The 19,011-nt window shown below is 45.4% G+C and overlaps 1 protein-coding gene and 1 non-coding gene across 2 annotated transcripts; one reads left to right on the plus strand and one right to left on the minus strand.

Moving 5' to 3' along the window:
• Window positions 1-230: 230 nt before the first annotated feature.
• PATL2 (PAT1 homolog 2) lies at window positions 231-6,392 on the minus strand. The gene is made up of 9 exons (XM_059179674.1): window positions 6,185-6,392; window positions 4,777-4,897; window positions 4,580-4,677; window positions 4,075-4,128; window positions 3,846-3,976; window positions 3,544-3,703; window positions 2,917-3,057; window positions 1,786-1,883; window positions 231-1,211 (listed from the first exon to the last, which is right to left on the minus strand). Exons 1-9 carry the CDS (start codon window positions 6,272-6,274, stop codon window positions 1,058-1,060), a joined length of 1,047 nt encoding a protein of 348 aa, XP_059035657.1. The 5' UTR covers window positions 6,275-6,392; the 3' UTR covers window positions 231-1,057.
• Window positions 6,393-13,763: 7,371 nt separating this feature from the next.
• Window positions 13,764-13,907, plus strand: LOC131837336 (U4 spliceosomal RNA). Its single transcript, XR_009355981.1, has one exon. It is a non-coding gene; the product is annotated as a U4 spliceosomal RNA (small nuclear RNA).
• The last annotated feature ends 5,104 nt before the right edge of the window (window positions 13,908-19,011 follow it).

Genomic DNA, 19,011 nt, shown 5'->3' on the forward strand with positions numbered 1-19,011 from the left:
ATCACTATCTGATGTTTGCCATCAGTGCCTGTCTAACTAGAATGAAAGCTTCAGAAGAACAGGGAGTTTTCACTGCTCACTGTTCCCCTGCCCCCTAAAACGGTGCCTGGTTCATAAAAGGGACTCCAGGGATTGATGAATACGTGACCTCGTTTGTCAACTTAAACCAAACATTTCATATCCCAAGGGAGATATTTATAGCCAACCCTATTAGCTTAGCTACTGGCTTTATTTAAAAAACAAACAAACAAACAAACAAACAGAGAAGGAATTTCCAAGGTCATATTGTTAGACATAACAAGGCCTTATCCCTTTTATTAAGGACATGTTGGAGGCATTCATACATAAGAAAATGGTTTTCATTTTACCTCCTAACTTATGACAAATTTCAACACATCATTCCATTATCTCTTTAATTAAACCTTATTGTGTCATGAGTTTTAGACATATCATTCAGGTTTTTAAGGAGAACATAAGGAAATGTTCTGGGTGAGATCCTACAATATATCAAGACATAAAAAAATGTCCTCAGACTCTCTGGATCCCTGTAGACCTAGCCCATACTGCTAGTGTCTGATGATTAAATTTTCCCACATATATGTATTTCAGAACTGGATTAGTAGACCCAAGCAAGCCTACAAAGAACAGATTCTTAACAGTAAACAATTCTATTTTCTAAAGTATTCGTGTAATTTGATTACTATCTCTTTCCAGCAGCTGGGAAATTCTGAGAACAGAAGTGACCTTCATGTCATTCATACTTTTAGATTTGTCCCTCAAATATTTCTTCAATTAACAATTCAGCTTCTCATATTAATCCTTGCCCTTAGGTAGCTTAGCATGATCGATGAGCAAAGGATCTGGGAATAAACTAAAAGGTTTGGCTGAAGAAATAGGCTTCAGGACCCTAACCCAGACAGACAGATTACTGGGTAAATGCTAAAGTGTCTAGAACTACTTCAAAATACAAGTTATCCTCCATATTCTTGGCTTAAAAGAAATGACAGAACCTATACAGGGCTTGAACAAGGGGCTATAACCTCATTTCTACCATCACTTATTCCATCCTAGCTTCTAGGTGCTGTACCAAGGGTTTGTCCACATGGTGACAGAACAGAGGAAGAAGGTTGTTGGGGAAGGCTAGGGGTTCTGCTAGAGATGCTGTTGGCATCTGGGCTATCTCCCAGGCAATCAGAACCACCATGTCAGTCCTGGAGGGCAGAGAAGATGGAAAAACATCAGAGTCTTCATATTTACGCAGGAAGTAGACTCAAGGCCAAGGTTCCAAATTATTTTTCCACCACTACCACTATCAACCTTTGTGCTTGAAACAGTTAAGAGAACACTTGCATATTTTGCATGTGTCAGGCAATGCTTAGTGCTTTACATATCCTCCTTCTTAAGAACTCTGATTATCATCATTATCCCTAAATCCATAGTTTATAGATGAAGTAACAAGCTTAGAGATGGGAAGTAACGTCTGAAAGTTGCAATGCTGCTGACAAAGGCAGAATTCCAACTTAGGTCTGTTTGACTCTAAAGCTTGTCCCCTTAATCATTGTTCTACTGCCTTCCATGGGGAACCAACACTCTAGGACACTAGAAAAGAAAGAAGGAAAAACAGATGAGAAGGGAGAACAGCTATAACTCTGATATTTTTCTCTTCTCTGACCAACTTCCTCCCAATACTTGAATATACCACTCAGGTAATAGCTTACCAGGTTCAGCCTATATATACATCCCAGGGATACTGAAATAGCATTTACAAGGCCTTTAAGATCTTACCAAGCTCTATGATCACTGCTGGGCTCCTCAAGGGAGGACTCTAGGGACACCAGCTGCTCCCCGTGACTTAGTAGGGCATAGAGCAAAGATATTCCAAACTGCAAGAGATACAGTAGGCAAGGTCAAAAGAGTTCACAAGAGGCATTCTGTGCTTTCTTGGCTCTGCTATTTCCCCCCAAAAAGGAGGGGGCAGGTTCACATGTAAAAGTGAAGTTCAACACTTGTGAAACTGATTTTACAATGGCTGGCCAAAGAACTCTCAGACCTTTTGAAGGATATCACTGCTCTGAATTTTCCATAAGATCCTTGTGGAGAGTTGATTACATGCACACTTGTGGGTTTTACTGTCAGCAGTCAGTCTATAGATCAGGAACAGACTCAGGAATCTGATGCAGGTAGTTTATGGACCCCACTAAAGCAGCAATTCTTTAGACAAAGATTTGTATAGAGGAGTTCACAAAATAATCCATTAGGGTATTAAAAGATACCAACTTTCACATCTAGAGTCTCTGCATTTAAAATTTTCTATCTTTTTTTTTTTTTAAAGATTTTTATTTATTTACTTGATAGAGAGAGATCACAAGTAGGCAGAGAGGCAGGCAGAGAGAGAGGGGGAAGCAGGCTCCCCGCCGAGCAGAGAGCCCGATGTGGGGCTCGATCCCAGGACCGTGAGATTATGACCCGAGCCAAAGGCAGAGGCTTAAGCCACTAAGCCACCCAGGCGCCCCAAAATTTTCTATCTTGTATTTATTACGTACTTAGTGTAACGTGACATGTACAGGACTTCTAGACTAGCACATGGGTGATAGGGTTCAGAGCTTTTTACTAAGAGGGATACACCATCAAAAAAGTTTGGTGACCTCTGTTCTAGAGGTCCCCATCAGCACCGTCCTCAGGGAGCTTGTTAGAAAAGCAAATGGATGGGCCACACCCCAGGTCTACTAAATGAGACTCTCTGGGGGTGAGACCTAGGAACTGGTGTTTGGTAAGCTCTCCAGGTGATCCTAGAGCTCACTGACAGGGAGAAGCACTACAGAGAAGAGGGAGAGGTAATACTCTGTTACTTAGTCCTTGCCAGTGATACCACCTGGAGGCCATCTGTGGAAAGAGCAAAGCCTCCCACTGTGTTACCTGGTTCTGAAGTACCAGAGTGACCGGCCTCTCTGAGGAGCCAGGTGGAAATAGCATTAGACCCTGAAGTCCTTGGAGGAGTTCGTGGAAGGTCAAGTGACTGATACATTTGCCCAGGGGTTTGAATAACATTTGTAGAGCCTGCAAAAAGGTCAGTAAGTATCTCTCTCAGTCTCCAATACAACTTTACCTCCTCCTACTTTGCCTGTATTCCCTTTTCTGGATGACCTGTTTTTGGTACTTTCCTGGTCGGGTTACTTACTACCCAGGTCCTTCCAACCACTATTAAGTGGTCCTCCAATACCCACTTATCTAGGATGTCTTCCCTAAGAAGGGTAGATATGGGGCTTAACACTTCACAGGGAGTCCTTATCTTCTCACACCTCCACAGCCCACTCACACCTGTGCAACCGCATGTCTGTGTTTTTTGGTCATTGCACTCAAGATGATCAGTTGTTCCTGTAGTAGTTGGTTCTATAACCTCCTCAACCAAGGGGGGCAGGTTTGGCACCTCTCCCTGCCCAGCACTCTCTGGGGCATCTCTGGGGATGGGGGAGAGAGGATGAAGAAGACGGATCTCTAACCCATGCACAAAACCATCCTCTTCTCTCCTCAATGCCACAGTACCTGATCAGCTACATCCCTCCTGACTAGGAGGGGCAAATGGTGGGTGATCGCCAGAAGAAGGCTAACAGCTCGATCCTGGGGCAGGAGAGGGAGCAGCCTTGCCACTAGAGCTTTCCCCTTCCTCACGGAGAGCACCTGCAGGAAGCCATCTGCTGCCTCCCTACACGTGAGAAAGGAAGACATTTTCAGGGCTCTGCATAGAGGGCTCTGGCTTCGTGCCAGAAAGGAGGGGCAGAAGGAAAGCCCTTGGGTTTGCTTATCTTTCCCTTGCTGGGCTGGAGGTGTGAGCCTCCCACACTTACTCCAGAGTATTCTGCTCTGGGGTCCTTAAGGCTTGGAAGAGCTTCTCAATCTGGTTGTTCCATTGTTCAGAGGAGCAGGGCTGCGGCAGCCCGTCCTTCTGGCCCTCTATCTCCAGCAACTGAAGAAACATCTGGGAATTCAAAGGTGGGAAAAGAAGAGGTCAATTTGAGAAATATCCCATTCCCAAGGGTAAATGAAGAACTCATCCTTAAGGAGTTGCTATCTCACCTTTTCAATCCGGGCCAACACTTGAAGCCTCTGACTGCTTGCAGCTCCTGTCTCCTAGGAGAGAGTCCCAGGCCATCAGCCACACCTTCAGAGCCGCAGCCCAGGCTAGACATAGAGCTGGAAAAGCTAACACCAAGTCTGACCACACTTCTTTCTCACTCTTAAGTCACAATCTGACCTCAAGCGTGAGAGTGCCCCTGTCCTTTCTCCAAAACAGAGGAGATTTAAAAAAAAAAAAAAAGTGTTATGGGAAGAATGCCTGGGTGGCTCAGTTGGTTAAGTGTCTGCCATCAGCTCAGGTCATGATTCCAGGGTCCTGAGATCAAGTACCACATCAGGCCCCTTGCTCAGCAGGGAGCCTGCTTCTGTCTTTCCTTGCTGCTTTCCCATGGAAAGCTTGTGCATTCATATGCTGCTTGTGCATTCTCTCTCTCTCTCCAACAAATAAATAGATAAAATCTTTAAAAAAAAAAAAAAGGTTGTTGGAAGAAGATAGCACTTCTACCTGATCTTGAGATCCATGGGGTACAGCATCAATAGCTCGGCGAGGGCTAAAACACGTTGACACAGCTACTTGGCCCAGGGAACCCTCGATTCGAACCACTGCACAAAAAGGAGTCAGGAGAAGCATATTCCCCTTCCCTTTCCACCCTCCATTACCCAGATGTCCATCCCAACCCAGCAGGTCAGCCCTGGTCCTACCTGACTCATAAGCCTCTGCCTTCTGAATGTAGGGTGTTACCAGCTTGAGTGATTCAAACTTGCTCCTTCGCCCAAGTAGTTCTTCATCTGTCTGCTTTTTCTCTAGTTTCTGATAATATTCCTGAGTGTCCATGGAATAGAAAAATGTATCTTCATCTTCTGAACTTAGAATTAAAGTTCTCAAGTGCAACCTATTAATACACCCTTTCTTACTGCATTCATTCCAGACAGGATCCTGGCCCCTTGGGACCTCCTGCCAACCACTCTGAAGCATCTTGAGTACCCTGGGCCTCATGACATCTGGCTTGGGGTCTCCGTACTGAGGACTTCAAGAGCTAGACACCACCACTAGATCTGATGAAAAGGCAGAGAGCCACGTGGAGAGCCAGCAAGCAAACCCGTATCAGCATCTGTAACCTTCTTGCATTCCTTCTTCCTCGGATATATACTGCACACCTTTCCTTAACCCTCCCTTTCTAGTTTTGTGATCCTACCTCTGCTTTCCAAAAAATGACAGTTATCTGATGGCCTGAAGACCATCAGCAGTTTGTAGTACAGTGATAATACTACTATCAATTGGCCAGTAGCTAACACCACTCCAGGCCAGTTTTAGGCTTCCAAAGAATGGCTCAACAGCTCTAATGTCTTCTTAAGGAAATCTGTAAAATCCCAAGCTAAAATAAAGCCACCGACCATGAGGCAAACAAGGATTTGAATAAAGCTCTTTTGTTTAGGAGCAGTGCTAAAAAAGCAAGAAGTAAAAAAAATTTTGCTTTCAGTGATCCAGGCAGAAAGAGTTTTTAAAGCATGGTGGGAAGAAAGGAAGAAATTAGTCTAAATAGGAAGGAGATAAAGGTGGAAACCTTAGTAAGGGGCTTACGGAGGTTGAGAACAAAGTGGAACACAGCTCAGATAACCCAAAAAACCATAAGCAAAGCTTGCCTCATAAGCAAAAGGAAGACAGGGAGCAGAGGGTAAGGAGTTAATATGTCTGCTGGCATTTATTCAAGTCAACAAGTCGAATCCCATGGTTCATAAAGTTCATGTGTTTTATATCTTTTAAAAAAGCAAAAAGTCGGTGAACATTTATAACAAGATATTTCTAAGACCCACAGAAGTATACAAAAGTGGAAAAGTCCATATTTCAAGGCTGAATAAGGGCAATTCTTGGCAAAGGATGAAGACAAAACCTTGGTATTTGGGGAATTGTAAATAATCCCATTTGTCTGAAGTGCAGGAGAATAGAGGGGAAGGATCTTGGGATATGGCCCCTATCCTGTAGTGACTGCCTCTCCCACCTGACTGGACATGGCCCTCTAAGAGCTAGAGAAACGACCCAAGAGGACCCATGGAGTCCAGGCCTGTTGGATGCCAAGGTCAGAGGCTGAGAGGAGCTGCTGGGGCTCACCTGATAGTAGTAGTCATCCAGGTGGGGGTTCTCACTCTGCAGCTGAACCATCTGTACTTTAATCACCCAGTCCTTCTCCTTTCGGGTCATGAGATTAACATAGGGGTCTGGCTGCTGAGACCAAGGCTTCTTGGCTGGGGCACTTCAAGCCAGAAAGGAACATTCTTTTAGACCTACCCACCCTCCCACAGCTTCCCAAGGAGTGGTGAGCAGGGAGGGATGGAACAGAGTACAGGAGGTAGGCAACACGGGGAGAATCTTACTTGTGCAGGAACTCTGGGTGGGGGGGAAGGGGGATACCCAGCATGCAAATGAGCTGCCCTCAACCCTGCTGCTCTTCAAGGCTTTACCTTGGTGTTCGACTGTGTTGCTGCAGCTGCAGAATCCGTTGGTGCTGAGGGTGGAGCTGGGTCAGGTGGCTAGGCAGACTTAGAAAGAAACTTGGGCTGGGTCAAAGAAAGCACTCGGCTCCCTACCCTTCCATCCAGTTAGTCTCTAGGAAGCTCAGGGGAACATCAAAGGCAACCCCACCCGCCCGCGTGCCTCCCCAAAGTCAGCCACATGAAACCACACAACCCTGGCTCGGCAGGGCTCATATTCCTCTCCAGGAGCTATTTTCCTGCAGTTGTGCTGCAGGAAATGTTGACACAGTAGAAACTCATTTGGCCTGGTCGTTGGGAATTCTGAGTCCTAATCTCAGTTCTCCCTTGCCAGCTAACCTCAAGTAAGTTCTCTTTAGTCCCCCCGGCCCTCCACTTCCTCCTCTGTGAGGGAGAAGGGACGGGACTCCACTGCACACTTCTAAGACGAGGTTTCTATGGGTGTTTTTCTGTGGCAGCTGGTAGGTAGCCCCATCCCTCCTCAGCTTCTAAGTCCTGATAACTCCAGAGAAGAGCTCAGTGTGGGGGAGATGCTGGAGTGCCCAGCACCCTGAGCCAGTACCTGAAACTAGGGAGCCAGGAGGTTGGCAGGCTGCAGAAGAGAGCCGGGTCTAGCGAGAGAAGTTGAGGTCCAAAGTGCCGTGCTGGAGAGCTGGCCCTGGGAAAGGTAGTCCAAAAAGGAACTGGAGAGAGGTAGTCCAGCGTCTGAGAATGAAATTTAGAGGTCTGGGAAAAGGGAGGCTCGACCAACAGAATGCTGCTCCTTTTGCCTTTTCTCACCTGCCTTTTCTCCCACAAGAACCTCACCCAACAGAGTTTGTCACCTCCTAGAGAACAGCTCTTTAGTCCCTGACAATGTGGGGGCATGTGCCTTTCCAGTCTGGTGAGTCAACACCTCTCTCTGCCTCTCTCCTCCCTGTGATGGTCATTTATTCAGGCTCTTGTGCCTTCAGCCCCTGGGGCAATGCTTGTCTGCCTCTTTTTGGACTCATCTGAAGCCTTCCGCAGAGCTGCAATGGTCGTCTCATTCTCTCTGCAGGATTTCCTGCAACTCCTCTGGCCTAGGTCATGTTCTCAGGACACAGTTCATTTGAGGGCAGCTGCTCTTTCTAGCCCTCTGCTCCATGCTGCTCATCTGATGAAACGTAGGGAGATGGAAGTAGGGCTCTGATTTGTCCTTTTCATATGGACGGCCAGTTGTCCCAAGACCACCTCTGTCATTTACCAAGCTACTCTATGTTATGGGTATCTCCCATCTCCCACACCTCACTTGGGCTGTTTCTCGCCAGAACAAGGTGAAGGGCAGGCTAAGGAACACTCCACATGATCTTTCTCCCCATGCTATTACTTTGACACAGGATGGAGATTGGAGGGACTCACCTGCCACAGAAAGTGCAAGGAAGCAGGGGACATGCCCAGCACACCAGAGGCCTTGATTCCAGAGGAGCTGAGAAGGCCTCTCTGGAATGGGAGGGAAGCAAAAGGCTTGAATGAGCCCCTGAAGTGTCTTCTATAGTTATCAGTGTCTGTTGGGTATGGAGTGCAGGAAGGCCAGTCACTTCCAATATCCAAGACAGTGGTGGTCTGGCCCTCCCTTGCAGTCAAAAATCAACTGGGTCAGGACCTCTGCTTCCTCTGAGGAGAAGCAGCAGCAAGACTGGTATCTCAGGAAAAGGTTGAGGGAGACTCTGAGTGATTTCATTTTTTTAAGGTTACTTATCTATTTATTTATTTATTTGACACAGAGAGAGATCAAACACAAGCAGGGGGTGTGGCAGGCAGAGGGAGAGGGAGAAGCAGCCTCCCTGACAAGCAGGGAGCCCGAGTGACAGATGTGGGGCTCAATCCCAAGACCCTGGAATCAAGATCTGAACCCAAGGCAGACACTTGACCGACTGAGTCACCCAAGTGCCCCATGATTTCATTTCTTTATAGGAATCTTTGTCGCTCTCTACTGGTTGTGGGAATCTAAGAGAATAAATACCAGGAATGAACTGCAGAGACACAGGGGCCCAGGTCCAAGGATGACTCACCTTTAGCACCACGCGTTCAACCAGCACCTGTGGGCTGTGCACGACCCTGATACAACCTGGTTTTTAAGGTGAAGACAGCATCAGAAACTAAGTGAGAGATAGGAAGAAACAGAGAGGAAGGAGAGAGTCTCTACTCAGGTTTAAGCCTGAAATAGGAAGTGTTAACCCAGAACCTATCTAGGCAGGTGGGGAGGCCATTTTGTCATGGCCAAATGGTTAAGGCAAGGGCTAGAAAGCAATAGAGAAGAGAAGGATATTTAGCACTGTCTGTGAGCTGCAGAGAGTTCTGGCCGACTGTCCCCCCACTCCCTCCTGCCCTGGTACCTGGGTGTTGTGGATAGCACTGAGGACAGCTGGATCCCCGAGGTCATGCTCTTCCTCCTCCTCCACCTCTTCCTCCTCCTCCAGCTCTGGGGCTAGATCTGGATCCAGATACTCCTCTTCCTCCTCCTCTTGCTCTTCCTCCTCATCCAAATGGGAGGCAGACACCAGTTCTTCCTCAGGAGCTGAGGAACTACAGGACTTGCTTGGGTCTTGGTTTAAGTAGGGGCCTGACGAGGGAGTAGTTGGGGACGCAGGTGTGAGGAATCTTGTCCAGAGAGGCTCTTTTCAGGAACACTTCTGTTCATAAGTCATCTCCAGCACCACCTTCAAACAGTTCCCCACCTTGTTACCCCTGACCCCCACCCCCCGACTGGAGCAAATGGAACCCAGCAGGTGCCAAACACCTTTGCCTTCCACATCTCTTCTATTACCTCATTAGTTAGCACCCCAGGTTGCTCTACCTGCTCTCCCCCACCTAACAGCTCCTCTCAGTGCCTCCTTAGCCAATCAAGTGCCAGATACGGGCACTCACTGCAATTAAAGCCTACTGTGATCCAGATACTTCACACAGTGCTCTGCTCTGAGCAGTCCTGCAAGGCTTGTAGTGATCATTTCCCCATGAAGGGGGTAAAATAGCGCCTAGAAAAGTGACCTCAGGGTGCCTGTGTGGCTCAGTGGGTTGAGCCTCTGCCTTTGGCTTGGGTCCTGATCTCAGGGTCCTGGGATCAAGCCCCACATCAGGCTCTCTGCTCAGCAAGGAACCTGCTTTCCTCTCTCTCTCTGCCTGCATCTCTGCCTACTTGTGATCTCTGTGTGTCAAATAAATAAATAAAATCTTTTTAAAGGAAAAAAAAAAAAGAAAAGAAAAGTGACCTCAGTCACCTATGTGATGTAGTCAGCAAGTCGAAGAGTTTGGAAGTCACTCCTAATAATTCTGGATGCCCAGGTCCACATCCGTCCACTGAACCATACCAGCAAGTCTCTGCACCCCAAGGCTTTTCATCCAGATTCCACACCCTAATGAGCAGTACCTTCAAGGCATTTCATCTTTGCAGGCTGGCAGACTTCCGCCATGTCTCCTTCCTCTGGTAAGAAAACACTCTTTGCCTCTGGAAGGTAAACCTGAGACAGGGGAAAAACCAGAGACAGCCTCCTCCTCAGTAAGGATGGCATGGCACCCTAAAACAGCCATGCTCTCCCCCCACCAAAGTTGCCAGAGGAGTATTAGCCCAGGGTCTCAAGGAGTAGGACCTTGGGCTCTCAGACTTCCCTAAGCGTCAGCCTCTGCCCTCACCCCCCAGCTGCAGGGAGCTGTCCTGCCAAGGGACAGAAATGAGGAACAGAGCTGGCAACTGGAGAAGCACTTCCACACAGATACAAATGGCCCCCTCAGCAAGAGCTGCCTTGTTGCCAACACCCACCGCTTGACCGCTGCGGTCCTTTCTGCTTAGTTTAGTTATGGCAGCCTAGGCCAGGGCTGATTTGCTGCCCCTGGCTTTAAGAGTCCCAGCCCGTCCCCTGCTGCCCCCTTAAAGGGCCAGCATCCCCCAACCACTGCGTCTTGATAGAAACATGAGAATATAATCTAACGATAAAGACAACTCTTAAAAGGGTAAGAGAAATAAACTGCACTTTTTAACCCCCCAAGTTTGTGGGTACAGTTTATGGGGATTGATATTTGGGAGCAGTTGGTTTTTTTTTTTAAAGACCCCTGTTTTCTACACCTTTCCTAGGAGATTTATCAAGTTATGTTCCTTTCCATCCCTAGGTTTTGCTCCACCACAATTGGATAGGAAAGCCCTAGGTGACCTGAGATTTGCCCGTAACCAAGATCTCAGCATGTGGGCAGAGCACCTGGGGGTACTTGCCCTTCATGGGGTCCCAGGACTTAGGTCTGCCACCCAGCTCTAACTGAGGACGGACCCCTGTGAATTTAGAAGACAGATCTTCAAGGCTAAAACACTTTTGCATGAGGTACACAGACAATCTTATACCTTCTTGGCTACTCTAATGAAAAACTGGTTCAAAAGCTCGGAAGCGAAAAGAAAACAAGACAACAACAAAGGCGAGAACATGGGTACAGCTGGTAGGCAAAACCCCAAGACCCTCCTGAGCCTCAGCTAACCCTTGAGTGATCCTGGGTTCTGCGCCCACATCCTGTGTGTAAATGAACCCCACATGACTTTAAAATTAAAATGAAGCTAATTTCTCTACATCAAAAATGCTAGTTAGGGCCCTATTGTCATGGTTATAGGATTGTGGTTCTTGGTACCTTTAAAGAAAAATTTTGTTCAAAAGATTTGTTGTATATCAGAATGAGATGAATGAGGGGGGGGGAATTAAGTAGCTTAAATTTAAGGTACTGAAAAACTTTTCAAATATCTGAGTTGGGTTCAGATTTTTTTTGGTAATGTCATTCAGCTGTTAAGAATTTCCTAACAGCTCACCAAGAACCAAACGGTGAATTTCAGTGTTTCAGAAGGGATTTATGAGGCTGTTGGAGAGACAAGGTCTTAGGAAGGGCCACTTGGGGCATTCACAGCCTAACTATATCAGGCTGTGCTCATTCTTAGAAACAAAATACCTTTCTTGCTTTTGTTTCTCATTTTTTAAAAAGATTTTATTTATTTATTAGACAGAGATCACAAGCTGGCAGAGAGGCAGGCAGGGGGTGGGGGAAGCTGGCTCCCCACTGAGCAGAGAGCCCGATGTGGGCTCTATCCCAGGACCCTGAGATCATGACCTGAGCCGAAGGCAGAGACTTAACCCACTGAACCACCCAGGTTCCCTTTGTTTCTCATTTTAACTGCCCAATGAACCAAATTTCTCCACTTCCTCCACTCACATTGTTCCTTCAACCATTGCTTTCTGGCTTTTGACTCCATCACAGTGAAGGCACCAGGGAACAGATGAACAATTTCATGCGCTCCTCAACCCTTTCTACGGACAGTTGACAATTTTTCAGCTGCATATTAGTACTCTGAAAACATACAAGGCCACTCTCCTACCCTCACTTTTACCCAGATGCCACCCCTAAAACTTCTTGGATTAAAACAAATCTGGAACTACCATTACCCGTCACCCCTCAGCAACTCTTCAGAGTTACCAACGACTTCTTAACTGTAAGTGCAAAAGACATTTCAGTCCTTAACTTAATTCAAGTCTCTACAGCAGTTAACACTGCTGCCTATGCCCTCCTCACATCTCTGTTCTCCTGCAGCTTCCCATCACTTTACTCTCCTAGCTCTTCTTGTACTTCTTGGGTCATCTTTCTTTGGCCTAGTTCCTACTCTCCTCATTGTCCTCCAAATATCCTCTTCTCTTTCCCCTCTATGTTGAATATTCTTAATTTGACAGTCCTCTGAAATTGTGTATGCTTGTGTGATCGTTAAGGGGCGGGCATTTTTCTGGAGAGACAGTCCAGAGGTTTCGTCACATTCTCGAAGGGATCAAGAATCCCTCCCCAAATTAAGCCCTCTGCACCTTGGTGTCCTTGGACAATCTCACCCTCTAACATCTTCCTACTTAGCCCATGCGGATGATTTCCAAGTTTCTTCATCAGATCTGACACTTTCCAGTTAAGCACCTCAGTGGTTTTTATCTCCTGTCCATTACAGAAGGCATAAGATCTGCCTCTCCAGGGGCGCCTGGGTGGCTCAGTGGGTTGAGCCTCTGCCTTCAGCTCAGGTCATGATCTCAGATCCTGGGATCGAGCCCCGTATCGGGCTCTCTGCTCAGCAGGGAGTCTGCTACCCCCCCCTCTCTCTGCCTGCCTCTCTGCCTACTTGTGATCTCTCTCTCTCTCTCTGTCAAATAAATAAATAAAATATTTAAAAAAAAAAATCTGCCTCTCCAGCCTCCAGTCCTCAAGATCCCTGCCTTCTAGTTCTAGGTCAGAACAGTGAGCTACATTTGGCTCTGTGGGGAGGGAAGAATTCTGATGCAGCCCTCTCTCATAATCAGTGTGCACTAGGATGACTCTCTCTAGGCTGGGGGCCTCTCTCCTTTGCTCTGGGAGTTGTATTCAACTGTTGATCAAGGCAGCTTCCTGTCCCAGTTCTTTCTTTTCAGTGATATTAAATATGTATCTTAGCAAGTAATATGCTCTTCACTGGATCTCACAAGATAAACAAAATTGCAGAGGAAGTTATTTTAATTGGAGGGGGATTTCAGATGCTCTATTAAATTGTCTTATTCTAACTTTCTAAATATCTGAATGGGGCAGGGTGAGGACTTAACTCAGGCTTCACTTCCTCCAGGAAGCATTCTCAAATATCATCTTCCCTTCCAGGCTAGATAAGGTGCCCATCTTAGGGGTACTCATTGATCCTTACACTATTTTCTCATTGTACCTGCCACTGACTCGTAATTCTATTTCTGCATTTGTCACCCTCATTTGAGAATGGATAGATGTCTTCTTCATCTTTGTGCTTCCTGCACTTAACACAGTATCTGCAACAGAGTAGGTTCTCAGTAAATGTTAACTAAGCTGAACTGAAATGAAAAAAAGCAGTCCTTCCCCTTAAAGACTCCCTCAGATAGAGTTTCTAGCGTGCCACCTGGGTGTGTCCTACTCCAGCCCACTCGTCACATTGTTCCCAAGAAATGTCATTCTAGAAAACAAACCCCAAAACACCTACGACAGAAATCATAAAAGGAAAAAAAAAAACATAAAAGACAAAGATTTCACTAAAAAAGTAAAAACTTCTATATTAAAGACACATTTATGCCAGTACAAATTCTTATAGAGCAGGGCTTTAAATATTTTTTACAAAAATTAAACCTCAAAAAAACTCAAAGAAAGTGTTAAAAATGTTTTACATTAAAAAAAAAGTAAAGTAGAGCTTTGCGCAGTGGCAGTATCGTAGCCAATGAGGTTTATCCGAGGCGCGATTATTGCTAATTGAAAAAAATGTAGAGATGGTGCTTCTAACCATGATCCCAAATTCATGAGCTATGATAAATGACTGATAAATTTGCCTACATGAAAAGGTAAGGCTCCCAAATAGCAAACTAAATAAAAGAAAACAAGAAACCATAAAAGGAAACAAAATAACTTTACTTTGATCTGGCAATCTGAAATTTACCTTTCAAATCTACTTAAAAGAACTTTTAGATGAAGATTCTTTTCATTGTTTCTGAAGATTTTGAGGGCTTGGGAAAAGAGATACTTAAGTCCAGATCCTTTTAGCAATACTTCTTTCATGCCTCCTGATAACCAATACTATCCAAACAGCAACCATGTCAAAATTAATATAACACTGTTGATGGATAATATAAAAACAAGATTCCTAATTTCTCTCACATTTCTTTTAAAATTCTACACTTTGGCTAAGTGCTGAACGTCTGTTAACATAGAAATCTACATCCTCATTGAGACTGAAAAACGGTTTTTTTTTTTTTAAGATTTTATTTATTTATTTGAGAGAAAGAGAGAGTGAGCAAGAGAGAAAGAGAGAGAGAGAAAACACAAACCAGGGGTTGGGGGGAGAGGCAGAGAGAGAAGCAGACTCCCCACCCAGCAGGGAACTTGATATGGGGCTTGATCCCAGGACCCCAAGATCATGACCTGAGCCAAAGGCTGATAGCTTAACAACTGAGCAACCAAGGTGTCCCCAAGACTGAGAAATTTTGACTATATTATTCACTTCTTCAAAAAAATTGTCCTAATTTAAGTAAGAAAAGTACGACTTTGTCTTAGCCCATTTAAGCTGCTGTAACAAAATATCAGAGACTCGATTGCTTATAAACAACAGAATTCCCCCCCCCCCACAGTTCTAGAGGCTGAAAGTCCAAGATCAAGTGCTGGCAGATTCAGTGTCTGGTGAGAGCCCGCTTTCTGGTTCACAGATGGTGCCTTCTCACTGTGTCCTCACAAGGGAGGATTGAGGGAGCTGCTCAGGGTCTCTTTTATAAATTCAGGAATCCACCCTCATGACCTCATCACCTCCCAAAGTTCCCTCCTCCTAACACCATCACTTTGGGGTAGGATTTCAACATATGAATGGGAAGGGGGGGACACACAAGTATTCAGTCTATAGCCATGACCTTTGGAGAATATAGGCTAGGTATATAAAACTATTGTGTTTTTATCTGCATTTTACATCGCAATGTAATATTTGGTTATACAAATCTCAAAAATATTACTGTTTCTCAAAACTATGCTTCTATTTACATTATAGGAGAGGTGCATGTGCAGACAAAAGTTGAGACTTTGTTTTCCAAATCTATATTCAATCCAGAATCAGGTAAGTCAGCTTTCTGGGATAAATCCGTAATTGCTACATTTACATGGAAACTCCTGGTTAAGAGAAAAAAAATTTTTTTTCTTGAGAGAGAAAGAGAGAAAGTGGGGGGTAGGAGGGGAGGGGCGGGGGATGATGATGCAGAGGGACAGAGAATCCTAAACAGGCTCCATATCCAGCGCAGAGCCTGACATGGGGCTCTATCTCACCACCCTGAGACCATGACTTGAGTCAAAATCAAGAGTCAGACACCTAACCAACTGAGCCACCCAGGTATCTGTTTTTTTTTTTTTTAATTAAATTTATTTATTTTCAGCATAACAGTATTCATTATTTTTTCACCACACCCAGTGCTCCATGCAATCCATGCCCTCTCTAATACCCACCACCTGGTACCCCAACCCCCCCCCCACTTCAAACCCCTCAGATTGTTTTTCAGAGTCCATAGTCTCTCATGGTTCACCTCCCCTTCCAATTTCCCCCAACTCCCTTGTCCTAACTCCCCATGTCCTCCATGCTATTTGTTATGCTCCACAAATAAGTGAAACCATATGATAATTGACTCTCTCTGCTTGACTTATTTCACTCAGCATAATCTCTTCCAGTCCTGTCCATGTTGCTACAAAAGTCAGGTGTCTGTTTTTAAAACAGATTGTTTGGTGTTGCAATTAGGCTCACTGTTTATTTAAATCACCTGTGACATTTGAAATTTTTTTTTCAAACTTCGGAAAATGCAGTTGTTAATAGGGCTTCATCGAATTGTACATAAAGTCTGCAAAATATTTCTGTTACACAATTAAGTACAACTGAATAAATATGATTAGATAAAAGTAAAGAATTTCCTTTCACATTTAAATTATATTTGTTCCACGCATAAGACTTCCTGAAAACAAGTTGGAAGAGACTATTACTGGTCTTGACTGTGACAACTTACTGGATTTTTCGGCCTCTTTTTTACAAGTTAAGTAGTTTGAGTTTCAGGTTCTACTTTTCTACTTACCTTCAAACAGATGGTTTAGCATAAAACTTGAATGGGTGACACCATTGACCACCAAATTGTTTGTGGACCAGAAATCAACTTTATCAAAGTTGCTTCCTTATATATTTCTTTCTATCATGAGCTTCAAATACTCTAAGCAGAATTTGGATATGACTACTTAACCCTGATTTGATGATGATGATGATGATGATGATTGTAAGGACCTATTTAGCCAGAGCGCTTCCATCCAGTTAAACAATAACCTTGTTGTTTAACCCTTAAACTGTCCCTGTCCCCTTTCCCCAGGGGTCTTTCTTAAAAACAAGGCCCAGAAACCAGTCCCAGGTAACAAAGCCCAAATACAGGGTGGGTCAGGCCAGGTGGAGATATCCAATCAGTGGGGGCGGGACACACATACTGTCTCCCTAGCTACCAAGGGGTATGGGCCCCACCTTTTGGGCACCAATTCTGACCAAGGTGATAGGCTAGTTCAAATGTCTACTATAGGGTAAATTGTAATTCAATTGGTCACTTATGTGTGACCTAGCATGACTGTGTAGCTTTCTGTGTGTTACAATCTCATTGGCGACCTATGCGTGACCAGGCCCAACCACATGGCTTTTGCCCTTAAAAGCTAGTCTGTGAAGAAGAGAGAGGTCGCCCTCTCTGTAAGAGGCGTGGCCCGGAACGTTCGGTTTGATTCTTGATGCTTGTCACAAAATAAAGCTTTGCTTGACCTTCGCTTTGTATCAGTCTCGCTCCTTTAATCACGGACCCGTTATTGGGGAATCCTTCAGTGATAATGGTTCCATGATCTTCCAGGTTCTAGACCTTCTGGTTTCAGATCCAACACATCTGTGCCTGTAATACATCGCCTCTTATTCTTGCCCCTGTCCTCCCATGATATCCAGGGATAATTCTGAGAAAGTCACTTTTCAGAAATGGTACTAAAGGGCGCCTGGGTGGCTCAGTGGGTTAAGCCGCTGCCTTTGGCTCAGGTCATAATCTCAGGGTCCTGGGATTGAGTTCCCCATTGGCCTCTCTGCTCAGCAGGGAGCCTGCTTCTCTCTCTCTCTCTCTCTCTCTGCCTGCTTCTCCATCTACTTGTGATTTCTGTCTGTCAAATAAATAAAATATTTGAAAAAAAAAAAAAGAAATGGTACTAAATATACAGTCACCAACATTAGTTTCCATTGTATGTACTTCACCTGATTTTTTCTATTCAAAAACCAAGGTTTTATTTCTGGGAGAGGCAAGATGAAAATCAATATCCTGGGGTGCCTGGGTGGCTCAGTGGGTTAAAGCCTCTGCCTTCAGCTCAGGTCATGATCCCAGGGTCCTGGGATCAAGCCCCAAATCTGGTTCCCTGCTCAGCAGGGAGACTGCTTCCCCTCTCTCTCTTTGCCCCCTCTCTGCCTACTTGTGATCTCTGCCAAATAAATAAATAAAATCTTTTTAAAAATCAATATCCTATTCTATTTGGTCTGAAACTTGGTAGTTAATCAAGGCCGTCAGGGACGTGGCCTGATGGAAATCACTGTCCTGGAGGGTTGAGGCTGCCGCAGGAGCTGCCTGGCTCTTGTCACCCCTGCTATGGGCCTGGAAGAGGTAGACTCATTCAAGATGGCTGAGAACCTCCAGGCCAAAGTGGCCATTGTCCTCAGAGCTGGGAGCATAGTCTGGGAAAGGAAGGGATCTAGGCCAGACTGCCATCATTTCCCCAACCCTCCCCTGCCTTTTCCCTCTCAGGGCTCTCTTCCTTCTAACATTTTATTTTGAAAAACAAAAACAAGTCAAGAAGATGAAAAAATCAACTTCTGTGTATCTTTCACCTACCAGTTGGTAACATTTGCCTGACAAATATTCTTTAAGCACATTCCTCTGCTCCATTAGTCAGTGTTTGTTCCCAGTGACTAGGGATTTTTTTTTTTTTTTTTTAAGATTTTATTTATTTGACAGAGAGAGAGAGAGGGAACACAGGCACGGGCAGTGGGAGAGCGAGAAGCAGACGCCCCACCCGGGGCTCGATCCCAGGACCCAGGGATCATGACTCGAGCCAAAGGCAGATGCCCACCGACTGAGCCACCCAGGCGCCCCACCCAGTGACTAGGGATTTTGGCTGACAGAATCATGAATAGGAGACTCACTGAACAGGAACACATATAACAAGCAAACATGTGAAGAACTGTTTCAACCTAACTGCCTTTAAAAAAAATATGAAGTCAAGGGGCCTTGGGTGGCTCTGTTGGTTAAGGAGCTGACTCCTGACTTCACCTCAGGTCCTTATCTCATGGGTCATAAAATGGAGCCCCGCCTTGGGCTCTGCCTTCAGTGGGAAGTCAACTTGATGATTCTCTCCCTCTGCCGCTTGCAAAGCCCGCACGTGCTTGCGCGCCCGCCTGCGGGCGCGCTCTCTCTCTCTCTTGCGCGTGCATGCGTGCTCACTAAAATAAATAAATATTTTTTTTAAAGATTTTTTATTTGTTTATTTGACATACAGAGATCACAAGTAGGCACAGAGGCAAGCAGAGAGAGAGAGGAGGAAGCAGGCTCCCCGCTGAGCAGAGAGCCCGAGCCGGGGCTCGATCCCAGGACCGAGATCATGACCTGAGCCGAAGGCAGGGGCTTAACCCACTGAGCCACCCAGGCGCCCCTAAAATAAATAAATCTTTAAAAAATGTATGAAGTCAAACAAGGAGATGCAATTTTTCAACGATAATGACTACCTTAGGGAAGGGTGTGGAAAAACGAGCACTCTATTGGGCAGTGGAGTGTAACCTGGTACAAAGTCTATGGAGGTCAATCTCAGTATGGAGGTTGTGGTACAATAGGAAAAAACTGGCAATGTCGCCAATACAGGATTGAG

This window comes from Mustela lutreola, chromosome 7, assembly GCF_030435805.1.
Source record: "Mustela lutreola isolate mMusLut2 chromosome 7, mMusLut2.pri, whole genome shotgun sequence".
Taxonomy (NCBI): domain Eukaryota; kingdom Metazoa; phylum Chordata; class Mammalia; order Carnivora; family Mustelidae; genus Mustela; species Mustela lutreola.

Excerpts from the sequence above, each read along its gene's own strand:
- PATL2 (XM_059179674.1), bottom strand. The coding sequence starts at position 6,274 with ATGACCCGAAAGGAGAAGGACTGGGTGATTAAAGTACAGATGGTTCAG. Across the intron at positions 4,678-4,776 it reads GGCAGAGGCTTATGAGTCAG|TGGTTCGAATCGAGGGTTCC; the intron begins GTAGGACCAGGG and ends CTTTTTGTGCAG. Across the intron at positions 3,977-4,074 it reads TGTTGGCCCGGATTGAAAAG|ATGTTTCTTCAGTTGCTGGA; the intron begins GTGAGATAGCAA and ends TTGAATTCCCAG.